The sequence below is a fragment of the Melopsittacus undulatus genome, chromosome 3, assembly GCF_012275295.1.
Source record: "Melopsittacus undulatus isolate bMelUnd1 chromosome 3, bMelUnd1.mat.Z, whole genome shotgun sequence".
NCBI classification, from domain to species: domain Eukaryota; kingdom Metazoa; phylum Chordata; class Aves; order Psittaciformes; family Psittaculidae; genus Melopsittacus; species Melopsittacus undulatus.
In genome coordinates this window covers 67215779-67242123 of record NC_047529.1, presented here as the reverse complement: position 1 = coordinate 67242123, position 26345 = coordinate 67215779, and the positions used below count along the sequence as shown (strand labels likewise).

The following is a 26345-nucleotide window of genomic DNA, read 5'->3' as shown; positions in this document are numbered from 1 at the left end:
TCAATATGAAGAGGGATTGCTTTTTGTTTAATTACATGTTGCAATGGAATACTTAGAATTACAGAAGGTTGTGCTGTTTATTGTTATTGCTAATATTATTCTTACATCTAAAGCACGTGTAATTAGGTTTCTCTACCACGCAAATTCATTTATAGAGAAAGAAAATCGAATGGACCAAGATTTTTCTCCAGAATATCTTCAAAACATAAAAAACTTATAGAGGCTCACCAAACCTAGGTGAGAAGACACCAGTCCAAGGCATCTGACCTGCACATAGCTGGAAAGTGCTCACACGCAGCTCTTGAGCTATGACCCTGTCATAAAAATGGTAACAGGACTGTGTTAGTACCAGAACTGTGGAATAATTTAAATCCAAGCTGTGGGAGAAAGCAAGTCAGCAAGCCAGCATCACCAGTCAGCACAGCACCACCAGCTTTACATAGCCCCAGGACAGCCATGAGGCACTGAATCTGGGGAATCATAATCTCATTGCTGTGTCGTGTTACTCTCTACCCTAGAGGGTGAGCTAGAATCAGAGCCTCATGTGTGAAGGCGTACATGTGAGATGGTCAAAAGAAATTCTCAGGGAACTTCCCTCAGGCCTCAAAGTAATGAGGTCAGCCCATGGTTACCACAATTCCGAACCCTCCCAAAATATCACATTCACTATTTGCTTTTGCTTGTACAAGAGGATCTGTGAGAGGAAGAACTGCTTCTTTCAGTCTCAGCTCATGCTGAGGTGCTGTTGCCTTTCATTTCATCAGGGAAATAAACCTCTCAGAGATAGTTCTGTGTGCATTTGTCAGCTAACTTGTTTAAAGCCAAATTCTCTCCACTGAGTTGGAACAAACTTGTTTTCAGACAATTATCATATAACTTAGCTTTATGTGAGCCCAGTTCATTAAGAAGAGAAGCTTTTAGGGAAACGAATGAGTACAATTCAACTGACAAAGCTCCCTGCTCATTAAAAAACTGTTTATGCTTTCATCTGTACAATTCAGTTTTCTGCAAGAAGCAGTGAAGAAATGCAGGTAAGATTTGATAGAAGCAACAACAGATAACACATGTAGGCATAAATAAATCTCTACTTACAGTAATCCTTCAAAACACTAATGACATATGCTCTAGCATTATTGTCAAACAGAAAGCCAGCAATATACTGTGCTCTGAGGCAATGTCAAAGATGCCTGAACCTGATGTTGCTCTTCTGCTAACACGGCACGACAGTGTCATTAAATTAGCACTTTACAGTGATTCATACCCTCTTCCCATTGTGTTGATTTTGCCCAGTCCTGCAGTGAAAAACCAGTCTTTCTAAAGTACCAATCTATACCATTAAGAATCAATTTTCTTTCAAACACTGTGTTGCCCTAGAAAGGAACTCCACCTTAATTAAATAATGTTATTTTCCCCATTAGGTTCAAGGAGTCAAAACTTGATTACAGGAGCTCTTGTCTCCTTTCTCACATATAAATATTCTCACCACTCTACTAGCACAGGAGGAGGCAGCTGATGTGCAAGGCATGTGTGTGAGTGTTTGGGAGTGGAAGAGCTGGAGGCTGCTGGCGAAAAGGAGAATTAGCAAGGGTAAATCTGAGTGAAGGCTTTTACGTGCAAGATGTGATTTCTGCTCAACTGAAGACCTTTGTGTTGGCTAGAACAGGAAGTGGCATCAGGCTTATTACTGCAAACAGATGTAGTGTATGTCACTTTTGGTCTGCACAAAGGAACTGAGGACATAATTAAGAATTCAGTGTTATTTCACTACTACACTTGAGGGTCAGATGTTTTTCAAGAGCTTTAATTTTTTGCATTAGCAGCAAGTAGATCTGATCTTTATATATTTTTTTCCCCAGCATATGACATTGTATGTATTGTGTATTTTGAGCACAGGAATGGGATATGCTGGTTTATCAGCAGAACCCAAGTTCTACACTGACCAATGACACTTCTGAAAGATAAGCATAATCCATCTGAACTCGGTGAAGACCTTTAATACCATACAGATTCTTAGATTGATCCTTGCCCTGAGATTCCGTAGCTCTAACAAAGGGACCTGCCTGTTTATTTCTAGCGTTTCAACCTGGACAAGCCAGGACCAACTTATGTTTGTTTGATCCTGCTCATGCATATTTTGAGGCTCACTGAAACACCCTTTTGCTGTTTGTCTCACTCCAATGACATCATTAGTTGGGCAGCTTTTATTTTTCAGGCATTCCTCTGAATGCCTCCCTCCCTCATCTCCCCTTCCTTCATTCTTCTTCCCCTCCTCCTATCATGCATTCTGTCTTGCTGATACACCTACATGTTTTACACCCACTGCCAGCTTCTTCTAGTTCATCTCTGTCATTCGCTGCTGTGTCTGAAGGAACTGCTGGTCTTATTCTCTGCTCAGGTTTCATGAACACCTTTCCATTTTTTTTTTAATTTTTATTTTATTTTAAAGAAGGAAATAGAAAATAAATAGGTAGCATGTATTCTTTTTCCTTGCAGAATGCTTGTTTACCTTTCCCCCTTGAAATGCAGGAGTTTTACAAGCTATCTATTCCTTTAATCTCTGCTGTCCTCCTGATTCCCTCTTGATCTCCCACTTAATGAATCTCAGCTCCAGAAGAGCATCCTGCCTCTACGTGTACCATGTCTTCTCCTTGCTCCTGATCAATGCCTCAGATAGAGATGATTTTCCACAGCTTGGTTTATGCCTCCATTTCTTCTCTTCAGTTTCTTCCAGGGAAATTCAACTACTCCATTCACCTACAAACCTCTCTGTGGCTTGTCCTACCTGGCTTGTCCCCTCCTGTCAGTATGAGAGTGTACTGCTGATGAGCCACCAGCTTCTTGTCAGCCAGTTAACAAATTTCAAATTTTCACACATTTTCCTTTTTTGCTGCCTTTTAGGGGAATTTTCCCCCAGATAATGCAAAGTTTACTGATAACTATGTTTCACAGCTATTTTTAGGGCTTTTTTATCATGCCTACAAAAAAGCTGACAATGGTCCAACAGGAGGTGCAATGAAACTGCAAACTAGTATTCCCTCTCTGTTTCCCTGTCTTTCCTCTCTTTTTGGTCCTTATAGGTTCGCTGGCTTGTTTTGTACTTTGAAGGTTAGCTCTTTTGGACAGGAATTGCTGCTTAGCAGCTGTCTACTACTTTGCAGCAGTGCTTTGCTATCCTCAGCACTGTGTGGGGCTTTTAAGTGATATACTATCAGAAACATATTTGAGCATATGGATCTAAAGCACATATACATATCCCACTAAAGAAAATTCCATGAAAGTACACTATTAGTCACTGCTCCCATCTCTTTACAAGGGCATGAGATTATTTTGTCACCTGTGCAATGTTAACATTCAGGATTTTAAGAAATGCTATTGTAATTATTATCAATCTTTTAGAAAAGCAGGTAACATTAACGGTATTCCACTGTTCTAAGTTCTTAAATACATACACAGATCGCTTTTCTGTAATATTTGATTACCTGACAATGTTCAGAAGAATTATCCTGGCAACATCTTTCTGAAATATTTAAGAACCATTGTTTGTACAGTACAGATAATAATGGGCATGAATTAAGCACCCTGCCAAAGGTCATTTTGCAAGTCTGCAACAAGAGATTTTGAAGCTGGCATCCTAACTGTATAGCTGTATTATTGCTTTTGATAACACAGTTACACTTCATGATGTTTTAAATAAATCTAACAGCATCAGAACTTGAAGGCATGCCACAGACTTTGCAGAATCCCAAACAGTATACATTTACTGTAACTAGTATGGATGTATAATTACATATTATGAATTTTGAAGCATGAAATAATACTCTTAATGATTGCATGAAGTGTATACTCAAGTATAAATACAGGAAGGAGCAAAAAGGATACAGACTAATATAAAGCACATAAAAGTCAGTGGAGAGGATCACTATGAAAATGGTCAATACTTTTATGTAACAGTTTACTTATGGTTTTGTTTATTTGGTATGTAAATTGCTATCAATAATGTAGATGCAGTATATAAGAAATGCTTTTCCCCCACTCGTTTTACTGGAATAATATTACACAGTTCATCTTTTCGAGGGCTATATAACTAAAGCCCAAATTGGCTAAGGTGATGCCGTCACATTAGTCTTATTCCCATAACTCGGGCACTTAGTTCCACCAAAATCAATAGACTTTTGAGTGTGTGAGTAGTAAAAGACAAGGATAATAAATACTTTTAATCCTGTGTTGGCAAAGAGATATGTAATTTTGTCACACTTATCTCCAAGGCTGATCGTTTATTTGCATATTTTCAGAGTTTTGATCTACAAATGGATTCTGATTTGTTGACTTTTGCATGAACAGCATTGTGGGAGTGGGTGCAGGTCATGCATAATCAAAGAGTAAAACATGAGCAGAAGAAAGATATAGAGAATCTGTATGAAATACAATTACTGTTATTATAATTTCCTTGTACCATACAAAGGCCTCATTGTACTGGGTGCAATCCACATTTAGGGCTTTTTGAGAGATCCAAGAGATCCCTATCTATGCAAATGGTACAGTGTCTTCTAAACTGAATGTGAAAAAATTAGGTATGTTTTCCTCTCTGCTCAGGAAGAGACACAGAGAGATGAAATGACTTTCCCAAGAACATTGTGGTAGACGTGGAAACACAATCCACTGACCTAAAATAAAGCTCAGGAACTGAAATGAAAAGATTTCCACCTTCTGTTGTAAGACAAGAGTTCAATAAAAAGTGCAAATGAAGAATATTGTACAGAGGATCTGTAGCTAGAATCAGACACTGATGGGTGTGGGTGCCTGTGAAACTGCAAGCTTGTGACTCATTTTTAGCTATGTGATCAAAAAGCTGGGATGCATATACTATTCATACATAGAGCCAACCACCACCTTAAGCCCTGACATTGCATGCCAAGGTTAGCAGGGGTGTATAACCTGCACTGTGTCCCTTCCAGACACTGCTCTTCTCATGGTGAAGTGGCATCTATACCTCCTATCATTTAGGGGTGGGTGGGAACTTTCATCCTCCACTTCGTAAATATTATACAGAATACAACTCATATTTCACAAACCAGTAGCAAATCAAATCTCCATTAGTACCGCTGGCCTCATTCTTTACATAGAACAATTCTCTCTAGAGATCAGTAATTCAAATGTATCTACCCTTGATAACCAATAGTCCAGAAAATGAAATAACTTTTCTGATGTAAGCAGCAAGAACTAACAACCATTAAGCACATGGCACTTAAATGTATGGAGCATATGGGTATCCAAGTCATGCCATCACCAGACCAGTTCATTTTGGTAATATGTAGGCTCCAAGGAGAGGCAGAGATGTGGGCCTTGCAGAGACCATTGGATGGTTCAGGTGCTCAAGGCATCATAGCTCTGTAAAGGGAACTCTTCTGGGAGAGAAGAGTTGAGTGGAGAGCTTCGCTCAGTACATGAGCACAGGCTGAAATGAGGGTTATCTTTGTACCCCAAAACAAGTGTATTAGCTGTGGCCAATTCTTTCTCTATGTATCATCACAGTATTTGATAAATCACTGTTGCTGCCAAAGTGCAATGAAGATAAGATCTCACCTTTACGGATTCAGCTATAATATTCACCAAGAATTGGAGAGGGCAAGGAAACAGGGAGTTGTGCCACAGAAATGCCTTCCCAACATGTTTTCTGAGACCCCAGAGTTTCACACAAAGAACAAATCACACCCATAGTAGTTCACACAGTTCCATACAGCTGTGTGCTGCAGGTGGTGCCCTAAAAATGTGCTTGTTTATTTTGCAGCACAGCAGGCTGCAAAGCTGCACTTAAAAATGACATACATTTCCCTCACTTGCATTCTCCCATTCTTCACGCTGAAGGTCTCTCTCTAACTTGCTGGAAGAAGATGGTAAGATGTAGAGATCTAGTGACAGCAATGTGGCTCAATCTCAAAAAAACGAAATGAAAGGTATCAGCATGGAGCACACAGTGAAAACTGACAAGCATGGTGTGTGGCACTGAAATTTTACTGGTGTACTAATTCTGGAGAAGAGGAGGCTCAGAAGAGGAGGGGACCTTATCGATCTCTACAACCACCTGAGAGGAGGTTGTAGTGAGGTGGGGGTAGGTCTCCTCTTCCAAGTAACAAGTGATAATAGGACAAGAAGTAATGGCTTCAACCTATGCTAGGGAAGGTTTAGATTGGATATTAGGAAAAATTTCTTCACAGAGAGGGTGATCAGATTTTGGAACAGGCTTCCCAGGGAAGTGGTGTTATCACTGTCCCTGAAAGTTTTCAAAATCCATGTAGATGAGGCCCTCAGTGATATGGTTTAGTGGTGGTCTTGGCAGTCCTGGGGTAATGGTTGGACTTCATGATCTTAGAGGTCGTCTCCAACCTACTTGATTCTATGATTCAGAGAGGCAGCTATGACAGTAATTGAGTGAAAAATCAATGGAAACTTCAAAATTTCCATAAACATGAAAAAATCAGATGACAACTGAGTATGAACTAATATGCAGACAGGCGAATGGCTGCAAGACAGACATAAATGTGCATTATATGATAATTTTTTTTTCTATCTATTGGTGAGACAAGACTGACTTACTGATAGAGTTTAGAGGCTGTAATCTTCCACCAGCATCACCCAGTGTGCTAAGTGCTCTGTGTTATGGGACAAAGGAGCAGTTCTGGCAGTGTTGCAGACCCTGTTGTCACTATGGGTTATTCTGGTTCTGTTCTGCATACATAAATGATAAATGCCCAAATTGGGATAATCCTTGTTTTATCAGAGTTTTGTTGTACATATTAGTTCTGAAATAATTTTTGCCCATTTCAAAGATTTTCTAAACCAGGATCATTCAGCTGGTGAAGGTATAGAGACCACCAAACTGAATTTTCTGTTACTTCTTCAGTGTGAGCTAAACTAGCAATTTACTCCAGTTTGTTTATCCTGAGCAAAATCGACTGCTCAGGAGAAGCTGGCAAAATATCTGTGCATCATCACATCTGCTTTAGCCTCTAAGGCCAGTATTATGCAATGAACACCACAACTCTGCACGCTGGGGACTTTCCTGACCTTTGGGATCATCTAACCTTCCAGTTGCTTTAATTTATACATTTTTTAAGCAGTAGAAGAAATAAAAATTCTCTAAAATATTACTTTTTAAACCCTGAAATCTTTGTTGACTTGCACAAAATTATCAGCAGTATTTGTATAGTTCACAATCTGGTGCTGTTAGCTTCTAGGACACATTCCTTTGGAGAGATGAGGTCTCTTGGAGACTATGAGTATTCCATACCTGCTTAGAAGAGTATCTGTCTGCAATCCTGAAACTTTCCACAACACACCTTGAGACTTGCTTTTTAGAATGTATAAAATATGGGGAGTTTACAGCTTTTATCTTTGCTGTCATATTCTTCCCACTAAGTAATCCACAGCAAACACCACATCTATGTGAAGCCTAAGCTTCTGTAGCTGGATTCCTTGTGAGCTTTCTGGCAAGCTGTACAAAATGCACGCAGTATAATGTTTCCAAAGACTGATCTAAGTGGTCCTCAATGAAGCTGAATGTCTTTGTAACTTTTTATCACAGGCAGTAGAAAACATCCTTAAAAACACGTTGCAATGTTACCACTCATGAAAAAGCCAAGATCTACATCTGCTTGATAATTGTCACAAACATACAGAAATACAAATAGAAAGCAAGTAACCATTTTGTAGGTTGCAATGTATAGTTTTACAGTTAAAGTGCAAGATCCACTTGAGTGTCCATAAACGAAAATTAAAAGGAAAGTTGAATTTCTTTCTATTAACTGGAGATAAATCTGATCTAAAGCTTAGGTTTGTTGAAAGCTAGTTTACTGAAAATGTAGCAATATCTGCTCTTCTAAATTTGTGTTATATGTCTCTGTGCAGTACAAGGAAATTTCTCTGTTCTTCACCAGATTTACTATGATAGTGAATTTAAGCTAGAATTTCTATTAGAAAAAGAACCCCATGCCTACAACTGGAAATATGAAAATGGTGTTAAGTTGCAAGCATGAGGTTTTTAAAACTGACCGATATAGCTCTGACTATATAGCTCTTTACTTATGATAATCACCTTCACAATAACATGAATGGAAATATAAATCCAGCTGTACCCAGCTGCAGGTAGTGGATTACCTGTAGTTTGTTATTCTGAACCATCCCCCTAGCTTACAAAGAATGAACTTATCTAGAAACACAGCTCTGTATAGGCAGACACACAAAAAACATTGCTGCATCAGGAACACAACTGAGCTTGAACTATATATTCTTTGAGTTTCTTGTTCATCATTCATTATATAAAAAAAGGTAAAAAAAATAATCTTGGATATCTCCTTTGGAGGACTTGAGGATAGAAAGGCTCTGCAGACGGATCTGTATAGGATGGATTGATGGGCTGTAGCCAGTAGCATGAGGTTCAACAAGGCAAACTCCTGCGTCCTGCCCTTGGGCCACAACAAGCCCATGCAATGTTCCAGGCTTGAGGAAGAGTGGCTGAAAACCTGTTCAGCAGAAAAGGACCTGAGGATGCTGATCAGCACCCGGCTGAACATGAGTCAGCTTGTGCTCAGGCAGTCAAGGACAACAGCATCTTGGCCTGTATCAGAAACAGTGCAGCCAGCAGGGCCAGGGCAGTGGTCATCCCCCTGTACCTGTCTCTGGTGAGGCTGCACCTCAAATCCTGTGGTCAGTTCTGGGCTCCTCACTGCAAGAAAGACATTGAGGTGCTGGAGTGGGTCCACAGAAGGACATGAAGCTGGTGAGGGGTCTGGAGCACAAGTCTTATGTCTCCAAGGGCTGGAGAAAAGGATGCCCAGGGAGACCTGACTGCTCTCTACAACTGTCTGAAAGGAGGTTGTAGCCAAACAGGTGTTGGTCTCTTTTGCCCAGTAACAGGTGATAGGATAAGAAGAAATGGCTTCAAGCTGTGCCAGGGGAGGCTTTAGATTGGACAGTTGTACTAATTTCTAAGGATTATCAAGTACTGGAACAGGTTGCACAGGAAGTGGTGGAATCTCCACCCCTGGAGGCACTGCTCCAAATTTATGTCTACTGTAATTCAGTTATGTCATCTTTTCACCTAGGTCAGAGATAACTCAAAGGAAAATTGGTTGAAAAAAATATCAATTTTCCCCCAAACAAGCTGTTTTCATTAATTATAAATTTTCTGAATGTAACAGTGGTTTCTTATCCTCCTAAAAAAATATAAAGATTTCTGACCCTGAATTTGATACAAGTATATTTTGTTCATTTGGATAGAAACCTTCCCATTCTCCTTCAGTAAATTCAAATTGATCAGTTTTGGGTTGTGTGAACTGAGCAGCGACTCTATTTCATCTTTTGAAACTTACTCCTTCATTTTGGCTTTTTTTTATTCAATCTGGCTTTCACAGCAACACCTGTAACTTAAGTCACAACTGATATCCCATAGTGTAATTTGAATGTAACCTGCTATAAATGATTTGTGGCATTGTCAATGCTCAAATGGAGGGCAGGAATAAAAGTGTGTCATGTCAGCAGTTCTAAGAGAAATAAACATCTATGTTGGATCTTTTCATGTACTGGCATCTTAAACTAGCTGCAAGAAAACAGAATTTCATAACAAAACTAACTTAGAGCCAGAGTTTGTGAATGAATGTCACAATACGTTGGTAATGATGTTCTGCAAGAAGAGATATAGAAAACGTGGTGAAACTGAAGCTACGTAAAGTAAGTAAACACTTACTGCAAGGAAGATCTGAAGAGAACTGTGAGCCACTTCTATGTACTGATATTCAAGAAGACACCCCGAGACAGTGATATATCGATGATCCTCTGGTGCCCAGTCTGGTGCTGGGGTTACTGAGGTCACGGTGCAGCCTGGCCCATTCTCCATCCACCAAGAACGATGCATTGAGATATTAAAGGTCAGAATGAGATCTGTTTCCTGCAAAAGAACAAGTGAAGAATTAATGTACTGCGATGGTGTTCAGGCATCAAGAGATTTCAGAAGATGCATTAAGAAGCCAAAAGCAGTGATAAAACTGCACTGTCACATGAAAGTGGATCTTGCCTGCAGCAAGCACAAGTTGCTGTACTTTGGCAGGTGGAATTGCTTTGGAGCAGAATAATCCTGCAAACCGGCATCTAGGTCCCTTCCAACCCAAACCATTCTATGATTCTGTGATCTGTTCCTAGACATTATGATAGCCTAGACTGTATTGGATTACATTGCCCATTTTCCTGAGGAAACCATAAGGACCGATGGATGTGCACATTTACACAGCAACTGTCCTCTGCTCAGTACCTAGAAATGTGGCCAATATTTTGATGGTCTGATGAAACAAATTACACAAGAGTCCTCAGGATCCAAGACTTCATAGACTTCAATATGTATTTTTAAGGAGTTTTATCTCACGGATGCTGTGAAGCAGACCTGTGGTAACTATGCTGAAATACTGGAGAAGATGTAAAAGAAGTATTCTGTACATATGCTTACAAGTGAAACCTCTTTGTAACTCCTCTTTCAGTTTTCTAACTCCCTAGGAGTCTGTAAGGAAATAGCTAGTGAATGCTGCCATGTCTGAAGACTGATTAGCTTGTTAAAAAGGAGTGGCAGAGGCCTGCAACCTTTAACTCCAGTGCACCTAGTGCAATGGAGTAACTAGATAGGCTTGCTTTCCATTTAGATTGAATTCATAAATAGTTCATAAAGGATTACTAAATGATTAATATACATCATAAACAATACTACATATATGACTCTCATAAATTATACTTGGTTGCACATTACTTGAGGGTATTTTGCACAGTTATAACAAAACTACGCACTTTGTGGATTCTGTAATAGCTTACAGAGTTTACCAACCCTTTATAAATAATTTGTAAGTTTAACCTCATTGTAAAGCGTATCTGGTCTGTGCACACATGCGCTCAGTCATGCAAAAAAATCGCTTTTAAGTAATGTCTTTGCAAAGCCAAATTCTCCCCACACCTAACCTACTTTTTTTTTCAGTCTGTTGATGACATTAATAATTAAGATTCTCATAAAGATTTTAGAATGTAATTATTTAATTAGGTTTACCATGCCAAAAGGAATAGAATTTCAATCTGTAGCAGATATGTTGTATCCACATTTTCCTTCCTTCAAAAAATGTCTTTTTTTCAGTCCCATTTTTTTCCCTTTTTTGCTCTAACTCATGCAAAGGCAACTCCATCCAGAGAGGTTTTGGATAATGTCATGACTGACACGTCAATTGATCTGTGGTTGCACTCAATATTAGTGTAGCTGAAAGTTTTTTCTTTAAGTTGCAGTCCTTCTTTAAAAGTGCAGAAATTTTGTACATTTAAAAAAAGTAAATTCCTATCCTGTATAAACACACCCAGCTGTCAGACGTCAGGAAGTTTCATAAATATTTTTGTGATGAATAATTACCCTACATTCTCACAACAGCCCAGTCTAGCAAACAATAAGCTGTATGAGAAAATGTATGAAGATACACATGAATTTAATCATGAAACTAACTTCAAGCATTTGAAAAAGGGACTCTTGGTCAGATGCTGCAGCAATTGGACAAGGGGTAATGGGTTTAAATTTAAACAGGGAAAGTTCAGGTTAGATATAAGGAAGAAGTTCTTTACTGTGAGGGCGGGGAGGTACTGGAATGAGTTGCCCAGAGAAGTGGTAAATGCTTCAACCATGGCAGTGGCAAGGCCAGGTTGGACAGAGCCTTGGGTGATGTGGTCTAGTAGAAGGTGTCCCTGCCTGTGGCAGGCAATTTGGAACTAAATGATCTTAAGGTCCTCTCCCCCCCCAACCATTCTACAATTCTATGATTCTATGAAGATCTGATCAAAGCAACAGTGAACATTTGTATAAACTATGCAATTTTCCCCCAGAATGGATACATTTACTGTGGCTATAAGTCTTCACCCACAGCAAAATTTTCCTTTCTCTTTACCCCTCCCTACCAAAGATGCAGACACTGGAAAGTATCTGACAGATGTTTTTTGGAAATGGGCATTTTTACCACATCTCAGCCAGAATACTATTCTTCCTTCTGGCGTCAGGGCTGTAACGGCCCCTCAGTAGCACACTGGCCTTCTCACCTAGTGTAAGAAGCTGAAGAAAGGTATCTTTGGAGTAAATTTATTCCTGAATGACTAAAATTGGAACCATCATGTTATTGTCAGAAGACCTTTAAGCCATTCTAGCTACCATGGAAAATTCTTATCCTCTAGTGTCTTATCAGAGATGCAGTATGAATGAATAGGACTTAACTGACTTTATTTTAGTATTTGTAATACCTTCAGAAGAATCACGATGGACTAAAATTATTTTATGAAGGGCAGACAAGGGACGAAAAATGTGTTCCTTGAAAAATAAAGGGATAAACTGGCTTGCAGGAACTGAGTATTTGTTATGTATCTGCCAGATGAAGTTCAAATGGATCAAGAGGAGCTAAATATAAAAATCAAAACTGGATTCTGTGGTTAGAACATCATTGCTCTAGAGACAGTTATGTTTGCTTTCAAAGGGTGCAGTAATCCAAAAGTTTACAGGTTAGAAACACAAGTTAATTCCCAAGTTACTCAGGAAATACAATCACACATTAAAATACGTATAATTACGTATGTAAATAAAACTTCATAAAGTTCAGCTTTCTTCCATCCCTGAATTTATCCCCAGATGATTTTCTGAAATGACTTGTTACATTTAGAAAATTCCCTTGCCCTCAAATCATCTTTAGGCAGTTAAGTTGAATGCTGCGATTAGGACTGATCTTATTTTGTTAAGGACTTTATCACATCTATATCCTATTTCTATCTTCAAGTAATCAGTGAAATGCTGTGTTGTTTCCTGTGCTTATAAAATAGATGTGATACCTGTCATAGAAAGGTTACATTCTTTTTTACAATAGTAAACCAAAATAAATTCTACTGAAGTCTTAAACTGTGAATAATGTGGTTGAGAAAGCTTTCAAGAAGTGTACCTATCACATATTGAATCAGTTAAAAAGGGTGAACTTCAGAAAGCAAAACATTAAGCAGATATGAAATCTGGTTGTGGTAAGATTAGGCATCATAGAATCATAGAACAGTTAGGGTTGGAAATGACCTCAAGATCATCTAGTTCCAATCCCCCTGCTATTGGCAGGGATGCCTCACACTAGACCAAAAAACATCTGTCAGATACTTTCCAGTGTCTGCATCTTTGGTAGGGAGGGGTAAAGAGAAAGGAAAATTTTGCTGTGGGTGAAGACTTATAGCCACAGTAAATGTATCCATTCTGGGGGAAAATTGCATAGTTTATACAAATGTTCACTGTTGCTTTGATCAGATCTTCATAGAATCATAGAATTGTAGAATGGTTGGGGGGGGAGAGGACCTTAAGATCATTTAGTTCCAAATTGCCTGCCACAGGCAGGGACACCTTCTACTAGACCACATCACCCAAGGCTCTGTCCAACCTGTCCAAGCATTTACCACTTCTCTGGGCAACTCATTCCAGTACCTCCCCGCCCTCACAGTAAAGAACTTCTTCCTTACATCTAACCTGCACTTCCCTGTTTAAGTTTGAACCCATTAAACCCTTGTCCTGTTGCTACAGTCTCTGATGAACAGTCCCTCTCCAGCATCCTTGTAACCCCCCTTCAGATCTCAGCTGGAATAAGAATGATAATGAAATCAGATTTTGACAAGCCAACATGTAAGTTAGACACTGTAAATTCTAATCCAGAAATAGATGGGATAAGAATAAATACAGAAGGAGCCTGTTCACTGCAAAGTCAGCTGCTGCACAGTTAAATCTTCTCAGCTATAAATTGTTATGGGCTTTGAACTTGCCTTTAACCTTCAAACCATGTACCCCTATATGCAACCATATTAGCAGAGAAGTTCCTATTGCTTTGTAGTGAAGGTCACTCAACTTACAGAAAGTTTTACATCATAGTGAGAAAACTGTTAAGGACTTGAATCTCCTTGTAGAACTGTAGAAGACAAGGAGGGGATGATGTAGCTATCTTTAACATCTCTGAAACTGAAAACATTTAGAGCTATTTTTGGACAAACTCTGCTTGCTATTTATTTTGTTCATTGTTTGAATACAGTTTTAGTGGACATAGATGAAGTCTACACTGGAAGCTGGGGATTTGTTGTACTCTCCAGTGTATTTGCCGTCTGTTTTCTTTCCAACATCTGTGGCTCAAATATTGTTCAGGGAAATCCAGAGAAATGGTCTGATAATCCTTGAAGCTACAAAACCTGACAAGAACTGTTGATACACACTGGGCATGCCGATGTAGTGTTGTTCACAGTCTGTATGTCAAGGATGATTTAATTATTCTAAATTCAATAAACAGCTGCTTCTTCATGGACACAGAAATACATCTGTATGAGCTTTATTGATGATCACTGTGCTGCTTTTGTAAATCCTGCTGGTATTTGTAAAGCCTGTTAATGAAAATTGGTGCATTAAAGTAGATTTTGCTATTCATCAAGAAGTCAGAAAAAAACCCAACCAAACCCAAACCACCAGAGGAAAATACTTAGCAGGACATCTTTGCTGACATTCTTAAGATGTGCTGGTAAGTAGTCAGGGGAAGTAATGGTGGATTAGACAAAGGCTAGAATTTGGAGGTCTCAGAGGCTCAGATCTCAGAGATTAGAAGATGAGACATTTTCAAATTAAGTCTGTAATTTGATTTTAGCTTAGTTTGTAAAAAGTGTTGAGCTCTGATGGTTTTGTGCCTGTGTTTAGTATGGTAGTTAAAAATTTTTGCTGGGGTTAACTGCACAGTACATAACATTTTCTGACTGAGAATCGCTGATGACAGAACATGCAGCAGAAAGCTTTGCAAGAGCTGCTAGAAATGAATACAATCTTCTTTTAATTAAGAAGCAGCAGGAGGACAGCAGTGTTCAAATTGAAGATTGCTTTGTGTGTAATGTATTACTGCTAGTACATATTAGTAAGTATACTATCTGTACACAGTAATAACAATACATTACTCTTTCAATGGATTTTGTTGGGTGCAGCTTACAGAAGCTGATCCTAAACAGAGTGCCAAGAGAAAAAGGAAGCAGTAGTGACTCAGGGTGATCCTCTTTGAAATTCCAGGAGATCTTGCAGACTCTGTGAAATTAAATTCCATTAAACCATTGACTTCAATGGTTGTGGCTTGCTGTGTCATGGGAAATAAGTTTCTTCCATTTTTCTAATTAGGAATTGCTGAAATAGGTGCAAACCTGCCAAGGTTCTGAACAAGTTCTGTCAAATACAACAATGTAACCACTTGTTTCATTCTTCAGACTCAGACTAGCAAGAACAGGCTGCTTGGAGACTGAATGATTACACAAGGTTTCGGTGATAAAACGATCAGGGTCTGAAAGCATTTGTAGTTCCTGGTGACTCAGATGCACAGAGGCCTATACAGGCATTTTTTTTTTCTTCTGTTATCTCACTTTTCCACTAAAGCTAACTCCCATCAGGCAGTACCATTTCTTCATGTAAGCAGGCCTTTTCCGATCTAAAGAAAAAAACCTGCCCTCACTGACAACTCAAAATAGAGCGCTTGATCTATTTATTTATTTATTTATTTATTTATTTTACTTTTCTACCCTTTGCTTTTTAACCCATACTTGATATACAGGAAATAATCATTGTACAATTGTGTGCAGATCATGTATATTTAAAGTTCCTAATCTTCCTTACCCTGTTGCATATGAACTTATTTTTAGCCTTCACATGTTTTTGCATGTGGTGATTCTTTCCCTTTAGTTTGAATTTTTTTTCCCAGTAACCTAGAACCCTATTCTTTAATTTTCTCTTACAAACCAGTTTTGTAACAGTATGATTTCAAATTGAGTATGCAGCTTGATTTAAGTATTTGCAATTAATCAGATAAGATTTAGCCAATCTACCCAACAGATTTACATCTGAAGTTCATGCATGAAAAGTAGCAAACATTGTCTCACTGTTAGCTTTTCTCAGTATTCTGTTAAAAACATTCCAAAAGTATCTTAGGTTATTTTCAATGTACTTCTGAATATGTCAATGAATTAATTAAAAAGATATCACCATGAAAGGAGATGATTCTGGTGTCCTGGTGAAACTGGAGTTTTGGATTAATAAAATGCTACAAAACAGTTTTTGAAAAGCCTAGGTACTGCTATACAGGGATTTTCATCACTGCTTACTATTCTGTTACATGATACTGATCAATAATCTCATGAAATTGTTAGAGCTCAGATCAAGGTTATCTTAATTAAGATCTTCATATTTTTCTAGTATTGGAATATGTACATTGAAAAACCTTGCAATTCTAATCTGCTCTGTTTCAACTCATTAAAAAAAATATACCTGCTGAACTCCAGAATATTAATTTAATCAGCTCAGTGGCATCAACATTTTTATTAACATCTTTGTTAAAAAAGTTTCTATCTATATAGTTCTTAAACAAAAAATATCATGAAAAGAAATTAAAAACTTTCCATTTGTATTGCAAAGTTAAAATGATTATTAATATCCCATGAATATTTTTTTATATTTAAACAGAGCATTTTTAGACTAAGAATATTATTACTAATTTTATTTTTTTTTTTTTTTTGTGCAGAACAAGAGAATTAATCCCATCCCAGCAACCCCATGTCACTTATCATGGGGACTGAGAAGTTGCAGTCCCTGTGCTACTACACAGAAATTTTCATTTAGCGCTTGTACATATTTAGCAAAAATCCTGAGCACTAGAATTTTTGTAATTTCCTGTAAAATTACTTTCTGGAGGATTTAAGCATGCACAATTGTAAAATACACCAAAATAGGCAGATGAACCAGGGGCGCTCACATCCCAGAGTAGTACCTAGCTCTGTGGATACTTACTTATTTCTCACTGTGGAGTGATCAGGGATTCATTCTGGAACTGAGAACATTTGTTGAAGGAAACTGAGTTAAATGCAATACCTTGTTTTGAGAAGTTTCTTTTTTTGACAAATTGCCATTCTCTGAGGAAAACAGCTTGCCTCCAAACTTATTTTGTTAATGTGGGTGTTTTCTAGTGGCCAGTTTTCCAGTCTCAGGTGATATATGTTGTTATATCCCTATTGATGGGCATGGGATTATTACCAGGTCTTATTAAAACCTGGTGCTAAAGTAATAAGGAAGCAAAACCTATCTTCTTTCACTCCAAAAGGCAAATCTATTCTAAAGTCTGGATTAAAGCTGAAGGTACAAACATGAAATTTAAATATTTACTTGTGTACCAGAACATGATGATCCCTTGATATCTTTGCAAAGTTTTTGCTTTGAAGTGGTATTAGTGGTACTGAAGTACTAGTTTTTTATGAGTAAGGCATAATGCTTTTTAAAGATGTTTGTTTAGCCTCTTGGGACTGATTTTGTTCCCCTCTTCTTTTAAAATGGTAAAGGAGCTTTGTCTCTTGTCTTGGTTTACCCCAGCAAATACACAGATCGATAGTGCTTAGCATCTGCAGACACAAATATAAATAACCTCTTAATTACAACTAAAACCCTTCTAAGTACAAGGATGTCTTATATTTGGATAATAGCCAAAAGACTGCAGCGCTTCCAATGAGCTGGGAACACAGTTCTGCAGGCTGCAACCAAAAAGTTCTAGGCTCTGAATGAAATAACAGGATTAAATAAAGATCCTTAAAACATTTTCCTTCTCTAGAGTAAATGGTTTACTGTATTGCTGAACTACTTCAAGAATACTATGCTTGATCATCTCTGTTCAAGGTAAAATTTTATGGTCCAATATTTAGTAAGGAAGGATGCTGTAGGTGGTATAGTAAAGAAGTGTATGGTGTAGAACTTAAAACATCAGTAGGTTTATAGAGTGTATGCAGAAAGAAATTCCAGCTCATGTGGTTCGTTCAGTATCCCCTGGTTTTGGTTACTGCATAGTAATAAGTGCTGTAAAATACCATGTATGTGTACAGTGATGAAACTTTGTTTTCTGTTTCCTATGACTTTTTATTCTTGTTTAAAATGTAAATAATTCTCACTTATCTCTTTTTTTAAACAACTCAGTTTATGACCCTAGGGTGGAGTTCATGTTTATAGTGAAGAATATTCTTTTGTTTGAATCAGCCTCTGCTGTTGAATCTAGAATTTACCACCTGCACTGTGTGCAAGAAACGGTAAGCAGACTTGAACAGAAGAGTTATCAGACCACAGAAACCATTTTGTTATCCCAGAAGTGGTGTTAGGAAACATGAGATCATTGTCATGCAGAATGGCTTCATGAAATAGCAGAGTGACGATAAACATATGTTGTACATAGTGCTCTATAGTCTAATCACTTCTAGACAGCAGTGATTTTATATGCATTAAGATTTCAGAATAAAGATGCTTGAATCAGTCAAGAAATTACTAAAAAGCATGTGGAGTCATCTTACTCAGTGTGATTGTGATCTAGCCCATGTGAATATTTTCATAACGGTTTACTTCTGTGGGTAGGTTGCAATGCGCTAAAACATCAATTTAAAATACATAGCAAGTCCTCACAATCCACTTGCATTGTAAGTAAGAAATAAAATATCCAGATTTAAATGGTTTGAATTCCTCTACAGTCAATAGAAAGGACTGAGTTGAAAGACAGTGCCAAGTATTTGTGAAGGACCCTGAAAAGCTGCTTAGGGAACCAAGATAAGATGTTGCACAGGAAGCCAGCCACACACTGATGGTAAAGAAGCAGAGGCAGAAGTGGAAGTGTGGGCTATATCTATATAGAGTTTATGCCCAGTTTAAGAAATGGTGTGGAATAACTTTCCTGCATTAACTATTTCAGGCTCTTTCACTATAATTTATTCCACTGTTGACCACATTGATAGAGATCATCCACACAATCTGATTCAGATCTGAAGCTGTACAGCACTCATGTAGCTTGCAAATTTGGGTCAGAAAAGCAAAACTCAGAACAGTGAAGCCACACCAATACACAAGCAGCACAATGCGCACAAAACCTGTGTGTAGCAGTCTCTAGTGCAACACTGCTCAATATATACGGTAAGGACATTTCTGATCATTAATTTGACATATTTTACACCTAGATGTGACTTCTATCAATCTTAAGGGATTGCACAGCTGCGGCTCCAACAGGTGACATAAGATAACCTGTGTCACAGTGTCTGGTGCTCATGGGTGACAAAAGCTCCTTTTTCCTGAGCTACACTTATCCCACAGACTTCGAAAACCACCTTTAGTTCCTGACTGAAAGGTTCTCTTTATTTTTATTTTTAACGAAAAAGACGTTTGTCAGATGTTATTTGACTCTGATAAACTTTAGTACATCAAGAGTATATTTATGTTCTTGCAAGTGGTGACGTTTATTAGAATACCTAAGGCTATACTCAGATTTAATAAATCAAACTCTTTTCAGTTTACATTTTCATAATTTGCAGTAATTTATTTAAAAGCAGGTGAAATTGCACTCTTTTTGTGGTGTAGTGTTATGTCACTCACTATGAAGATTAGTTTTATTAAAACTAATTTATTTGATTATTCACTACCGTTATCTAAGTACAGAAATAATAAGATCTAACTTATTTTGAACACAGAATGAATTACAGATTTTTTGTATATTGGCTGCTCCCTGCATTTGAGAATTATTTCAATTGATTCTAAGAAACAAGGTGCATTGTTTCCTCTGTTCTACAGCTGTGCCTCAGACATGATTCTGAATGATAAGACTACTCAGGAATTCCAATTTAGCTAGTTCTAGCTTTCAAAATTAAAAGAACAAGAATGTGAACAGCACTGCAAAAAATTACATTTCAACATTTTCATGAGAAAATGTTATACTTTTTCAAACTTGACTTATTAGAGTGCTTAAGCTGCATTTGCGAACTGGAACATGTTAGCATTCCCACATATACAGTGTAGGTGACACAAGCTCAAATCTCTGATTAGGAAATGAAAAATAAGCTATTTACAAACTTCTATTCTGACATAACAAGTCTCATGGAAACAAACTAAAAAGAAACTTTTGTCATCTACATTAATAAACTACAATATAAAAAAAGCTGATTCCAGCAAACATTTGAAGTGGGTGTCCTTTCCTCTTACAAGATAGTGTTAAGATGTGACAATGCCCAGTGCTTTAGAAAACTAAAGCCTCCTAAGAACAATTCAAAGCCATTTAAAAAGATTCAGTGCATAACTTTGCATAAATGTATGGGGTTTATAAAGTTTTCAAAATTGTACTCTGAGGAATAATATTATGATGCCATGCTAGATTATTTTATCCTGTATGAAGTACCTCACGTACTGAAAAAGAAACAGTAGCAATTTTACCCGTTTAAGACACTAATACATAGATGAATAGCCTGCCACTCTTTTACATGTTGACTTCACAGCATGCAATGCTGCTAAAACACAGATGAGTATACATATATATGAGAATAAGTATGCTTTTATTTATAGCACAAGAATACTTTAAATGAAGATGGCAAAATCAACTCTACAGAAAGACCATTTTGCTAATCTTGTCTTAGCACCAGTTCATACACATGTATACTGGCCTCTATAATACACATAAGATATACAAAAAGTATTACACAAATTCAGTGAGCAGCATTTTGAACTGAAGGCGCTATTAGATGGTTGCAAGTAATTTTCCAGATATCATAGTGATTCTTCCTCTAGTTCTTTACATCAGCTTTTGTTTCCTGTGATTTAATTCTCTTTCCTCTTACTTATAACTATTTTCATGTGGTATTTTGTGGAAAACATAGTGGTTAAATAATAAACCCTATTATTTAATGATGTAGCAAATGCTATTTGGTATTGTATTTTCTAGTGTAGCCTTCTTGTAAAAGCTTTATTCTCTTTTTAACAGTTAAATTAAAATTAATATAGAGAAAAATAATAAAGACTGATTCAAATAGTTAATTTTAAACAGTCTTCCCTGCTTTTTACTTCAGGTATTAAAATTGAAATATGTAAGAGGCATTTTATAAAAGACAACACAAAATCCCCTATTAATTGCAGAGTAGGATTTGGTATCTGGCAGGCACCCTTAAAAACAAACTCCTAGATCGGCTATGTCTTAATGATAGCTCAGTGACAGTCTATGTCACATCTCAACTCCACTGTCACTGAAGACTTATGTTTGGATATTTTGCTCCATTTCACAGGGGTGTGCAAAAGGGAAGATTGCCTTTCAGCTCAAATTTACATTGATTGGTCCCAAGATAGATTGAATGTGGGGGGTCCTTGGCTCCACTCTCACACAGGACTGGTAGTTTGCTAACTTCTGAAAGAGAATGGAGCTCTGTGAGTGAGTACTGACTGACGGGGAAGAATCATAGAATAGTTAGGGTTGGAAAGGACCTTAAGATCACCTAGTTCCAACCTCCCTGTCATGGGCAGGGACACCTCACACTAAACCATATCACCCAAGGCTTCATCCAACCTGGCCTTGAACACTGCCAGGGATGGAGCATTCACTACCTCCCTGGGCAACCCATTCCAGTGCCTCACCACCCTAACAATAAAGAATTTCTTCCTTATATCCAATCTAAACCTCTGCTGTTTAAGTTTCAACCCGTTACCCCTTGTCCTATCACTATAGTCCCTAATGAATAGTCCCTCTCCAGCATCCCTGTAGGCCCCCTTCAGATACTGGAAAGCTGCTATGAGGTCTCCACGCAGCCTTCTCTTCTCCAGGCTGAACAGCCCCAGCTTTCTCAGCCTGTCTTCATATGGGAGGTGCTCCAGTCCCCTGATCATCCTCGTGGCCCTCCTCTGGACTTGTTCTAACAGTTCCATGTCCTTTTTATATTGAGGGCACCAGAACTGCACACAATACTCCAAGTGGGGTCTCACAAGAGCAGAGTAGAGGGGCAGCATCACCTCTTTCAACCTGCTGGTCACACTCATTTTGATGCAGCCCAGAATACGTTTGGCTTTCTGGGCTACAAGCACACACTGAAGCCGGCTCATGTTCATTTTCTCACTGACCAACACCCCCAAGTCCTTCTTCGCAGGGCTGCTCTGAATCTCTTCTCTGCCCAACCTGTAGCTGTGCCTGGGGTTGCTCCAACCCAGTTGTAGGACCTTGTACTTGTGTCATGGGTTCAGCAGTAGCAGTCATTTTTTCTCCTTCTTGGTGGCTGGTGCAGTGTGTGTTTTGACTTTCGGGCTGGGAGCGGTTACTGGTGGAGCATACGTTTTTGAGTTACTGCTTAAATGTTTGGTTTTGGTCCATGGCCTTTTCTAAGCTCATGCTCTGCCAGGGAGGAGGGGAGGCCGGGAGGAGGGAGAGATAGGGTGCCTGGCCTGGGCTACTCGGGGAGGTATTCCATACCACAGCACGTCATGCTTGGGGAGGTAACTGGAAGTTGGCCGGAAGGGGGGGGGTTAGCTCTCTTCTGGGTTGGGCTCATTTCAGCGGGTGGTATAGTATTCTCTCTCATTGTTTATTTCCTCTAACATTGATTTATTAGTGGTAGCAGTAGTGATTTGGGTTATACCTTAATTGCTGCATTGGTTTTATCTCAATCTGTGGGAGTTGTATTCCTCCGGTTCTCCTCCCCATCCCTCCTCCCCATCCCTCCGGGGAAAAGGGGTGTGTGGTACTGCGGGAGACTGAGGTGGGGTTTTAAACCACGACAAATTGGCATGGTTAAACTCCATGAGGCTGTCATCAGCCCACCTCACAAGCGTGTCCAGGTCCCTCTGGATGGCATTCCTTCCCTCCAGCGTATCAACCAAACCACACAGCTTGGTGTCATTGGCAAACTTGCTGAGGGTGCACTCAATCCCACTGTCCATGTCAACGAAGCTCTGCAGGAAAGGACCTTTGGCCAACAGCCTTCTGGGCTGCATTAGAAGTGTCACCAGCAGGCCGAGGGAGGTGATCCTTTATGTCTTCTCAGCACTGGAGAGAGTACACCTGGAGAGATGGATCCGGTTCTGAGCTCCTCCATACAAGAGTCATAGACATCCTGGAGCCAGTCCCGCAAAGGCCACCAAACTGGTTATGGACTTGAGTACATATGAGGAGAGGCCAGGTTAGCATTAATAGCAGAGGGCTTTTGGAGATGCTACTGCTGCCACTAACTGCCTAAGGAGAGGATTTAGGCAAAGCACAGCCACCTTCCACTCAGAGGTCCATAGCAGAAGGACAAGAGCCAACAAACACAAGTTGAACACAGTAAACTGTAATCAGAGCTAAAGATTTTTATTTCTTTTTAATCATGAGAATGACAAAACACTGGAACAGATGCCCAGAGGTGAGGTTATAACCCCATCCTTGGAGATACTCAAAATTTGACCAAAAAAGCACCTGAATAATTAAATGACAATTTAATTTGCCCTCCTTTGAGAAGGAAGTTGCATAAGATGACCTTCCAACCTAAATCATTCTGTGACTCAAAGTGCCTTTGTTTGAAAACTTAGAAGTTTTGTTACAGTTCTTAAAAAAACCCCAACAAAAAAACAGCCAACACCCCCTCCCCCCCCCCAATTACAGAATGGATTGTCTTCCTGCAGCATGAATACCTATAGGGTAACTCTCAAAATCCTACTGTCATTATTGGGGAGCATGGTAGTAGTAAAAGCATTGCAGCTCAAATCAGACTTACATGCTACTCTGCAGGGAAAGCATATTTCCAGGAACCATGAATAGATTTTGAACTTACATGCTTTCTGCCCTGATACAAACTAGACGAGTCCGTTCAGTGAGATGGGGAGGGAAAAGGTTGCATTGGAGTGGAATGAATATTGGCCCCAGAGGTTTTGTAGAGACTTTCAATGATGTAGCTAAAATTAGGGTTTTTCCAATGAAATATCACAGAAAACAAAAGTGCTCATAGATTTAGGAAACTTATTTCAAAATGTTGCATTTGTTCCATTTGAATCATATCATCACAGTACTTAGGGGTTCATATTTTATTTGCAAGCACTTCATGCTGGCTAAAATGTCACTTAAAAAACCCTCTTCAGTATTTAGCTCTGTACCCAAAGACCCTCCAGTTTCCAGCCAAAATTAAAATGGAACACTAGGAGCAATGATCTTTAATGAGAGTAGTTTGAGAGAAGTAACTAGAACAGAGCTCTATCTCAGCAGACTGAATCAGTGATTGAAAACTTTATTTAAGAAGCTGACGGGGAGTAGATTTACCATTCTAACTGAGGTGTCTGTGTCGGTTTCTTAAATTAAGTTTTCAGGAGCTGATTTAGCCCAGGGAAATGCAGAAATCTGGTTGAAGAGTCTCCTGGGGCTGCTTATACTAAATTTTTTGTTTGTGTTTAGTGCTAATGCAGAATTAGAGGAACTCCACTGTCAAGATGTTAGAAGATCGATGCTGTTATTTCTTTGAATTGGAAAACTGGTATACACAATAGAACGGTTGCAGAGGGAAGAATGATACAAAGAACTCTTCTTTGATTTCCTGGTGCTTAAGAATATTGCAAAACATTGTGAATTCAAAGAAGCAGAGTTAATTTTTTTTTTTTGGTCAAGGAGTAAACATAGTATATCTGCTTTATTTAGTATAGACTGGTTAGAAATATTTTCAAGGAAATATATATCTGCCCCCTGGAGAAATATATAAACTTCAATAAATAATTCAGTTTTGCAGTATCTATATAATCACTTCAGTATGAAGTGCCAGCAATATACCACTCTTTCTTTGGAGTAAAACTTATGAATTACTTTTAAGAGGGAACTTTTTCTTTGCACAAAGACACACAGCTTTTACAACAATATCACTGATATTGTTTTCTTTCTTGAACAAAAGCATTTGAAGTATAAAAGCTTCACTGAATTCCTAATACCAGAGCAGTTTTCTACAATATGCATTAGTACAATTCTGACTTCACTGGGAGTTGAATTTGCCCAAAGAAGGTAACAGAAAAGTGCTATATGTTTCCAGACTTTCCAGGGTTTCTTTTAATCTGAAAGAGTGAACTGTAAAGAATTATTACATTTAAGTCACACATCTCTTAAATAAAAAAAGGATCTAATCTCGAAAATAAATGGCAAAGTTATGCCTGAAAATTAAGACATAGTTTAGTCCTCAAAGGTTACGAAATGACAAACTCCTTGGTTCTGCCCTAGTGCACATCAGCACTACAATGTAGTATTAATTGCACACTATCACCTGAGCTGAATGCACAGCATCCTGTAAAACTTCATCATTAATTTACCGTCTTCTTTTTATATATTTTGTTTTCTTTTAACCTGTAGAGATTTACAGCTTAATCTAAGATAAATTAATATTTTTTTTCTCACAATAATTTCATTGAATTAATGGATTTCTCACAGATGTGAGATTAAATTTGTTACACTGAGATCAGACTTTCAGATAAACAGTTTCCAAGAGGTACACTGAATCTATTAATATATCTTTCTATATTGATGGTGGTGACATGGGCATCTTTTTTTTTTTTTGCAGTATGGTTTTTCTGCTGATTTTGGTAAATTTACTGTGATTCCTTAGCATACCGAAAAGAATGTCATATGAAAAAAAGTTTAATGTCAAAACCATTTTTATTCTGACACACCCATAAGGCATTCTGCAAAACAAAAACTATATCCAGAGAGAAATTTTAATAGTTCATGTCCGTAATGGAAAGAAGCATCAAATGATCCTATGCTGTGGTCTGCTGTGGGTCTAATACTATTGTATTTTGATTAATTACATGAATGATTTAAAAGGGAAAAGGCTTATTGAATGTATACTGAGAGATTGCAAGCATGTTTGAGGAAATAAATAGTATCCAAAATAATCCTGAGAAACGTGAGATTTGTCCTGGAAAGTGTTATTCAGCAAGGACAAATGGAAAGTATGACACTAAGGTTGAAATAACTAAATGTGCAAACACAGTATGGATAGCAACAGCCTGGGCAAGGGAGTGGAAGGTTATCATGGTTCACAAGCTCTAGTATTGACAAGGCTTCAAATCAAAAGACTTCACAAAAAACTGTGGCCCAACTGGAGAAGAGCCAAAGGGGAGCAGTCAGAATGGGCAGGCGTCTGTAAACAAGACCTATGAAGAAAGATAGAAGGAACTGGGGGTTTCTAGCTCAGAAGAGAGAACACTGAGAGCATAACTGGCTGTTGGAAAGAACTAACCTGTTTCCCTGCCTTTAATGAAGAGACATCCATCACTGGCCCAGGAACTAGAGTACATTACAAAGAGGACACAACTTAGATCTTGGAAAAGTTTCTGAAGCCAAGGGAGAGGAAATGACTGGAAAGGACTGCCTGAGGAATGTATGTGATCTATTATTGCTGGTGTTTAAAAACAAGATAGAGAAACTTCTGTCATGTTTTCATACATATTTAGGCTGGGGACATGGACTAATTGACCTACTGAA

At 38.4% G+C, this 26345-nt stretch overlaps 1 protein-coding gene across 2 annotated transcripts in view; it reads right to left on the bottom strand.

Annotated features, from left to right (window-relative positions):
- NKAIN2 (sodium/potassium transporting ATPase interacting 2) overlaps positions 1-26345 on the bottom strand; it is a 556572-nt gene that overhangs the window by 69003 nt on the left and 461224 nt on the right. For both annotated transcript variants that reach the window (XM_034060848.1, XM_034060847.1), the window contains exon 4: positions 9743-9943. In XM_034060848.1, the coding sequence (XP_033916739.1) occupies positions 9743-9943 (201 nt within the window). The remainder of the gene's footprint in view (positions 1-9742; positions 9944-26345) is intronic.